Source organism: Oreochromis niloticus, linkage group LG23, assembly GCF_001858045.2.
Source record: "Oreochromis niloticus isolate F11D_XX linkage group LG23, O_niloticus_UMD_NMBU, whole genome shotgun sequence".
Lineage (NCBI taxonomy): Eukaryota > Metazoa > Chordata > Actinopteri > Cichliformes > Cichlidae > Oreochromis > Oreochromis niloticus.
In genome coordinates this window covers 14932732-14942081 of record NC_031986.2, presented here as the reverse complement: position 1 = coordinate 14942081, position 9350 = coordinate 14932732, and the positions used below count along the sequence as shown (strand labels likewise).

The window sequence follows — 9350 nt, the reverse complement described above, 5'->3', positions numbered from 1 at the left end:
GATATTTTCATGCGAGAATGGTGCTGTGTAAACTTCAAATGTCTGCTCGATTTATCAAGACATCACATATTTCCATAAGTGCTTTAATGTTTTCGGAGATGCCTGTTACCCACCAGCTGACCGCATAGCTGGACTGGCCATTGGGCATACCGGGCATTTGCCCGGTGGGCCGATGGTGATTTTTCATTTTTAAGTTTGTTTTTGTAACGGTATAAACAATGAAAGGTGGATTAGCCAATTGGTGATGATCAACTCTGGGCTGGACCAATTACAATACATCTGTATTGAGGGGAGAAGGAACGCGATTCGTCCCGTACTTCACCTAGAATGAAAAAGACACAAAGCTGGAGTTATTCTGTCTTTACGCTGTCAGCTGCCTGTTCTTCTCTCATTCTCCCCCCTCCCTCTCCTGTTGCTACTTCAGTTATGAAACTGATCAATGATCAGCTGATCGTCTCTCTTGATTGTTTCTCGCCCACTTTGCGCCAGAAAGAGGAAACCAGCGGATGTTGCGCTAAACAACAGCAGCACGTTCAAGCTTGATAAGCTGTTGTTAGAATTAATTTAATATTACTTTCTAGTATCAGCTGACGTTTGCTGGAGCCACAGCTGTAAAAGCTGCTGGTCGTGATATCGGTTTGGATATGCGGTGAGAGGAAAACATGAAGGTGACACAAATCATACATATATGCCAACAAGACAGTGTGCATCACTGTCACAACAGCGTTTGTTTTAGTTCAAAGGCTTTATGGTTTTTCCTATAATACCTGGTGGTGTAGTCGGCCGATTTTTTTGTCAGTTCAGCCTTATATATTATGTTTAACCCGAGTGACCACCCGGTCAGCTGGTGGGTAACAGGCATATCCGAAAACATTAGAGCACTTATGGAAATGTGTGATGTCTTGATGAATCGAGCAGACATTTGAAGTTTACACAGCACCATTCTCGCATGAAAATATCTTAAAAGTTTATTTTGTGACCCAGAAAGAGTAATATTTCAAACTCCGCCACTCTGTGTTCCTCCGTCACTGCCTCGTTTGAGTTTTGGACGAAATGGATTCTGGGATATTGCATTTCGTCATTTCGAGCTGATTGGAGACGAAAACAGCCAATCAGATTTTTTTGCATCCAAGTCTGTGATTGGCTGGTTTTGTGGCACAAATATAACGGTGTACAGAAAGAGTTGAGCGCGCATGGGCAGAAATGTTGAGAGCGCAAGCAACACATACAAGCAAGTGGAAATGCAAAAACTGAGCGAGAGGGGCTGCTGTTGTGTGTGTGTATGGATAGTAGCAAACACTGAAATATATTTTTTGCACGCAGCAATGAGTTTTGTTCACTCAAATTTAGCTTTTCTTCGCTCAAAATAAATTTCCCCTCAAAATGCAACACTTGCACCTGCAAACTTTTTTTAAGTGCGCTCAGAATAGTGGCACAAAAATAACGCCATAGGGGAAGCAAATCACTCATGACTCACTAACCCCCTCCCTCCTGTGCTGAATCGTAGCGTAAGCAAATCACTCAGGACTCACTAACCCCCTCACTAACCCCATGTAAGGAAAATACTAATAAAATAAAAATAAACAAAATAAATGTTCCCTTTATTGTTGTTTTCTTTTAGAATCACTCATCTTAGCAGTAGGATTTACATTAAAAGAGAAACAAATTAAGTTTGAGTGAAAATGTACATTTTTTGCACTCTCTGGTCAACTGACTCAGTGACTCAAATGACTCAAAAAACCCGATTCACTTTGGTGAGTGACTCATTAAAACTCGATTCAGTAAAAAGAATCAAATTTACCATCACTAACTGTCACTAAGTAGAAAACCAGCGGAGTGATATACCTCCTGTTGTCAGGCCTGCAGGTTTATCCCTGTGCTGTTCTCTTCTGTCTTTTGGTGGACAAACTTTTTTTTTTTAATTGGCACACATCATTTGTGGGGCATCTTATTGCGACACCTGATTGTTCTCTCATTTTAGTTTTAGTAATATTTTTAAATGGTTGTAGAAAATGAAAAAAAAAAACGGCAGTTGTATTGGCTGCATTTTTAGATAAATAGTTGTATATGTTTACAAAATGTACAATTTATATTTGCATTTCAAGTTATAAAAATTTACTCAACATGTCTGTGGTTTTTTTACAGTAAAAAAATACTACTAGGATTTTAAGTTCTTTGTGTGATTTCAGATCAGTAATAGTACTATTAATAGTAATAGTAGTACTAATGCAGTATGTCAGTGAAAAAAACAACTAAATTCAGTTGAGCTGAAAAGAATGATACCAAACAACGCAAGGGGGAAAAAATAAAATGAAACAATTTGAGGGTGAAATACAAACGTAAACTCAAAAGGAGTCAAAAATGGCCGGTTGTATTTCAGACCTCAGAGGGTTAATCCAACAAATCATGAAAAATTAGGTTTAAATTTATGTTCATGACAGTGCAGATTTCTGACATTTTGTGTAATTTAAGCTGTAACAATGTGATTGTTTTCTAACAAAGAACAGTGTGAAACTTGAGTTAGACTTGTGTTTGTAAATGAACCGCCCCATGTTGTGTAGCTTTCTGGATTTTATACTTATTGGGCTACATATTTATTTATTATACAGGCTATACAGTACATAGAATCAAAATTCACATGTTTTATGTAACTAAAGTGTGTAATTATGTGGGCTACAGACAATAATTAAGTTATCGACTATAACGTGTATACTTACTGCATTTGAATCATTTTAACCATATGTAACCACCTGCATATGTGTTTGGGGGGGGGGGGGGGGGGAGGCTTTGATTTTGCCACCCTCATGCCACCCTAAGAAAATTTCTCTAGATCCGCCCCTGTTCACTTTGTCTCACTCATCAAAGATCTATATCAAGTCCATTAGAGCAGATATGTTCATCTCTAGAATTGAGCACAGCAGTGCGTTTATTTACGGTGAAGTAAATATAAACACCAATAAAACCCCGTGCGTTCCCCTGACTACTGGGTCGTGTTTTCTGCTCCTGAAGTCCGTGCTCCATGTTCTCCGCTCCTGTGTGTCCGCACACCCTGCGCTTGCTGCCTTCTCATTTTCCACACTCCTCTGGGAGGAAATAACAAAGGCAGCTGTCAAGAAACTCAACTACAGCAGGCATAAACTCACAAAACTTGGCTTACTAGGAAAACCGACGTGGAGTCTCACACAACGATCCAGCGTTGGTGGGATCTCAATCACACTCTTAAATAGCTCCCCCGACGAGGCTGATCAGCTGCAGGTGCGTGGCATAATTTTCAGGTGTGGTCAGTCACCTGGCAGGGCCGCACCCACACATACACACACACACACACCTGCCTATACATATAAGCCTGGAAAACAGGGACAGCAGCACAGTGCAGCAAAAACACAAAATATAATATAAGTCACCAACTGATCAGGGACCTGGGTCCCTCAGACCCAGATATGTCTGGGTCTGAGGGACCCAGACATATGTCTCTAGCAGATATGTCTCTAGCTTTGAGCAAAGCAGTGTCCCCTGCAACATTCTGACTGAAACATCTTGATTACGAGGGGCAGCCAATTAGAAGAAGAACAGTCGGTTTAAAGACAGGGTGACCCTAAAGAGAGAGGAGCTAAAACATCTTGGTCTGAAGGGCAGCACCAAGGCCCAACATCATACAAATGAGGTCTTTTTTTTAACCATGAACTATGCAAAGCTACTCTAGAATCATCATGCAAAGCTACTGTACAATCAACATAACAGTTCCAATTACAGTTTTGGAACATTCTAGTGTTTTTCATTATTATATCAGTATAAACACAAATTCCAAGGTTCGGAAGGTTTTAGGAGTACAACTTATACATTTATATTAATATTTAAATAGTCAAGTAAGTGGTTAATAGCACAGTTCTGAAACTTTTCTCAAAGCTCAACTAAATTAAATCCCTGCTGAATTTATACAGAGGAAGAAGGAGAGGTGATGAAAACAAAGACAAGAAGTTTCATCATTCATGTTTAAAAAAAAGAAGAAGAAAAAAATGACAGTGTGTGTTTGAAGAAGATAAATGAAGACTCTCGAGCACAGTTGCAGGTCTTCCCTTTCTCCCTGATGGACGGCTCTGGAGGTCCTCCCCTCTGCTTCCCCAACCTCAACTCCTCCTGCAGGCGGCTGCTGCGACCCACCTCCCAGGCCGCCCTTCTCTACACTCTGCTGGCTTCAGTCTCACTGCTCACTGTGGTGCTCAACCTGCTCGTGGTCGTCTCCATCTCCCACTTCAAGCAGCTCCACACCCCGACCAACGCCCTGCTCCTGTCCCTGGCCGTGTCTGACCTGCTGGTGGGGCTGCTGGTGATGCCCATCGAGGGCCTGCGCTACATCGAGACGTGCTGGCTGCTGGGGAGGCTGATGTGTGCTCTCAGTCCTTATTTGTCTTACTGCCTTATCTCTGTCTCTCTGGGCAGCATGGTGCTCATATCTGTAGATCGCTATATAGCCATCTGTGACCCTCTGCTCTATTCCTCAAAGATCACAGTGAACAGAGTGAAGCTTTCAGTCTGTGTCTGCTGGGCCTGCTCTCTTCTCTACAATGGCTGCATTCTCATGGAACACTTAGGGTGGCCGGACAGGTTAAGCTCCTGTCACGGGGAGTGTGTTGTGTTCATCAGCCGAACTTCAGGAACAGTAGATTTCTTTTTCTCATTTCTCGGCCCCTGTGGCGTAATGTTTGTTCTGTACATGAGGGTGTTTGTGGTTGCTGTTTCTCAGGTGCGTGCCATTCAGTCACAGGTGGCTGTGAGAGCAGCTCCAGCTGCTAAAATATCAGAGTTGAAAGCAGCCAGGACACTCGGGATTTTGATAGCTGTGTTTGTAATGTGCTTCTGCCCTTATTATTATCCTTCCCTTGCAGGTGTGGACACCTTTCTGAGCTTGCCTTCTTACGCCATGGTGTGTTGGATCATGCTTACAAATGCTTGTGTGAACCCTGTGATTTATGTTCTGTTTTACCCCTGGTTTAGAAGAGCTATCAGATTCATCGTCACCCTCAGAATACTGCAGCCTCACTCCAGAGAGGTCAACATCCTGTAGGCAGCGCAATACAACTTAATCATTTTTCAACTTTCATGATAAATTTTCACCTTTAAATGTGGGTGTACATCTGCCCAGCATCACCTTTTGTTCAGTACATAATGAGCAGCAGCGCAGACCCACGCAGGTAGTGACACTGGATGCAGATCTCCTGTGCACCTGAAAATTGCAGGAAATATGCATGCATTGTACTATATGACCTTTAATATAACTCCTCATAAATATGTGCTAAGTTGCAATAAAAGAGGTTAGTCAGTTTGCTTCCTGTTAATGGCTTTTTTTCTTCATAATCTCTGTGAAGGTATTAAAGTCTGCTTATTTGTTGTCATTTATTGTCACACAGTCTGACTGTAAAGGGCTCTTTCAGACTTTACTTTGCTGAATCAAAAACATTGTCATTGTATGAGAAATACCTGCAGCCGTCTTACTCTTTCAATCTGAAAATCTTTCAGTATGTTAAATATGATGTCTAACAAACCACATTTATCCTTAAAATAAAAATAGAACTACCTAAACTCGTATCACACTGTACTTTCTCAACAATCCATACAACCTGCACGCAGCAACAAACTAACTCATACCACAATACTTCCAGCACATGTCTGAGTGCTAACTATCAAAATCTGCGAGTATTTAGAGGTTAAAGGTAGACAGCTGCATAGTAAACACATGGAACAGATTTTCTTATCAATGTGATGATTTGGCTTTTTATTGGAGTTTCTTTGCACTTCTTATTTAGACAATATTATTAATAATAATAATAATAATAACAATGAACCTGTTGGGATCAATGTTCATATGTGAAATCTATTCTGCTGAAAAGGTTTCTGACTTCATTGTTGAAGCTTCTTGAACTCCAGGTCTGTGAGCATGTCATCTAAATATAACAGTAAATTCATATATGGCCTGTTTTAGACCCTAGGGGACAGGAAACAGCAGGCTTTCTACATCCATCATGCACCAGCAGCATGTTCCCTGCTCAGTGCTGCATGACGTTCGATGATTAAAGCTATTCACAACAAATCAGTGCAAACAACCTGCAGAGGGCAGCACTGGTCCTGTCTGCGGTTTATTCTGCCGTATATTTTACCAGAAGAATGAAAAAAACTAGAAAGAAAAAAGAAAAATGGCATGACCCCTGGCTACTGATTCTCGGGCCTTCACGTTCCCCTATAATATTAACATTTATTTGATTTTATTTAAAAACAATAATAATAATAATTTTGAAGACATTGTGCCAGTTTGGTGTTGCTGATTTAAAGGTAAAAATATCTAATGAGCATCGTGTCGGTGCTAGCTAAAAGATAGTCTAAGCAGCTTGTCAGTTGGTAGATTGATAACCTCATTCAGTAAAATGTATGTGAAAGAACCTGCTATTTGTTTTTATTTCGTTTGTATTTATATGAATAAAGTTTCAAAGTTAGTGTCTCCTGTGTCAAAGAGGCGAGCAGGATCAGTAACCAACGCTACAAAGGTGTGACAGCCTCACCCATAGTTATAATGGACAAAGGTGTTAAGCATCACTGATGTTTGCCTCATTGGGTCTGTAGTACAAACAGATACATGACTGAAAATGTAAATACTGGTAGATACAGTGCTGTGAAAAAGGATTTAGCCTCTTCGTGATTTCTGTTTAGTTGGGGGATTTTTTTCTTGTTAAATGATGAATAAAATGTGATTAACCATTTTTTGGGGGAAAGCTAAGTTCAAATAAAGCCTGTCTGATAAAGTGAAGTAGGCTAAAACAACACATCATGCCACAATCCAAAGAAACAGATGAGAGACAAAGTCATAGAAATGGCTTCGCGACTCCAGTGAACCACAGTGAGAGTCATTATCCACAAATCTAGAAAACTTGGAACAGCGGTGAAGCTTCCCAGGAGAGGCTGGCTGAGCTAAATTACTCCCAGAACGCATGAATGACTCATCCAGGACGTCAGAACAAACCCCAGAACAACATCTAAAGATGTTGCTATGATTATAGTGAGAGCTAATGATTCAACAATAAGAAAGACACTGTATGAAAATTAAATTCATCACACTAACACACAAACATGGTGGTGGTAGTGTGATGGTCTGGGGCTGATTTGCTGCTTCAGGATGACTTCCTGTAATTGATGCGACCGTAAATTTTGCTCTCTGCCAGAAAATCCTGACCATCAGCTCATGAACTGAAACTCACTCGGGTTATGCAGCAGGACGATGATCGAAAATACAGCAGCAAGTCCACCTCTGAATGGCTTAAAAAAACAAAATGAAGGTTTTGGAGTGGCCAAGTCAAACTCTCGACCTAAATCAGATTGAGATGCTGTGGCATGACCTTAAACAGACTGTTCATGCTGAAAATCCCGTCAGAGTGTCTGAATTACAACAGTTCTGCAAAGATGAATGGGCCAAAACTCCTCCACAGTTATGTGAAAGACTCATTGTCACAAGTGTTTGATTGCAGTTCCTGCTGCCAGGGCTGGCCCAACCAATTATTAGGTTTAGGGGGCAAATACTTATTCACACAGGTAAGCTCCTGTGTGAAAAATGCTTTTTTTTTTTTTAAAAATGTAATTGGATTTTCTTTGTGTGAAATTAAAATTAGTATCTGTAACGTTTGAGAAAAATGCAAAAACCTTCTCACAGCGCTGTACATGAACTGAGTGTTTGCTACTATGCATCTCCTCCCCCTCTGCAGAATTCCCAGTGAACTGTGCCCAGGTTGGCTCCAGCCCAGCAGGGATGATCCTCCCGCTTACCCATGAACACCGTGGTGCTGTTTGCGCCACAGCAGCTGGCTTGAGTGATTGAAAGGGATGGGCCGCTTTCACCAGATTTTATAGCCAGTAATTCCTTTAATCCACCAAGCTCAGATCTTCCTGCCAGTTGCTTCGTCATCCACATCAAATTAACCACATTTGTGTTACCTCTGTTCCCACAGGGACTGAACTTCCTCATTCCTAAACTGGACTGAGTTCAAGATCTGTAAAGCCTTAAAGAGATTGTACTTGTATGAAAATCCCTGACCCTCTGCTCAGTGAACTGGTATTTACTGTACTGGCACTGGAAATTAACGGAGTGCTGTGTTTAAGGATGTTGGATCCATATAAGGTACATGTACAATGAGCTGCATATTGCCCTTGCTTTAGTATGGATTTACAGTAATCACTAACCTAATTAAGATTCGGTGCAGGTCGCCTACTGTTAGGAAGGTTGGTGGTTCAATCCCTGGGTCGTCTAGTCTGCATGTCAAAGTATCCATGGACAAAACGCCATACCCTGAGTTGCCCTATTGGAGTGTGAGTGTGTGAATGTTACGTTAAAAGTGCACGTGGTTGTATTAAGAGTGCTCAAATAGATTAAAAAGGATTATATAAATACCAATTTATTTACAATTTCCTGTCATTATACTGTTTCCAGCCCTAAATTCAGTGCAGTCTTGTGGTTTGGCCAGCAGGGGGCACCAGCTTCTTGTCTTACTCATGAACACTCTCCTCATTAATGCAAATCCTTCACGTCTTTCCAGGCCAGTTATGGTGTAAAGATCCAGAAAATATCAGAAAAAGCATATACCAGACACCAAGAAGAAAGTATTCAGGGTGTCTGGTGTGTAAAATAACACGATGATGGGTGATCTGCCGCCTCACCGCTTTTTAAGGAAAGGGAATCTTCATCCACGCCATCAACCAGACATCAGATGATTGAGTGGGGAATCTGCTGCACGTGTTATGAAATCAAAGACACAGGAGTTTGTGTCAGAGAGTCTATGCGAATGGAGGTGGGATGCACACATATAACCCGGGAGGTCCAATGACACAAACAAAGGCAAATCCTAGAGGTTATGAAAACTGCAGCAGCCAGCTTCTGGGGAGATTTCAGGATTATCTGACTATGTGCGGTCTACTTCCTGTGTAGGTGGAGGGACTACAGGTAGTACAGGAAGAGAACCAATGTGATGGACACAGGATGCAACCATAAACATTGCAGAGGGTCCCAAGCAACTTTAATTTATTGAGTTTTTTTAATGACTTAAATAAACAGTTTAACTGGAAGTTTTCCGTAATGTAATTGAAGGTCTTGTTAACTTAAGCCGTCATTACACTGAATCCACCAAGCATCTAATTACACGCCTGCAGACTGCGTTACAACACCGCACGAGGATCTCACGACTCATAGACATAAGATAAGTCAAACAAGGGCGCTGACATCAAACCGAGAGGGACGTTGGGAAAGGACATTTAAATCCTCAAAAACTCAGGCTGCATCGGCCAAAGCACAAGTCAAATCCAAGGCCATCCGT

At 41.3% G+C, this 9350-nt stretch overlaps 1 protein-coding gene and 1 pseudogene across 1 annotated transcript; both read left to right on the top strand.

Annotated features, from left to right (window-relative positions):
- Positions 1–3553: 3553 nt before the first annotated feature.
- On the top strand, positions 3554–5065 carry LOC100707486 (trace amine-associated receptor 13c-like). The gene is made up of 2 exons (XM_003455994.5): positions 3554–3664; positions 3942–5065. Exon 2 carries the CDS (start codon positions 4088–4090, stop codon positions 5063–5065), a length of 978 nt encoding a protein of 325 aa, XP_003456042.1. The 5' UTR covers positions 3554–3664; positions 3942–4087.
- A 2611-nt stretch (positions 5066–7676) lies between these two features.
- LOC109196803 (stomatin-like protein 2, mitochondrial) lies at positions 7677–9082 on the top strand (annotated as a pseudogene).
- Positions 9083–9350: the final 268 nt, after the last annotated feature.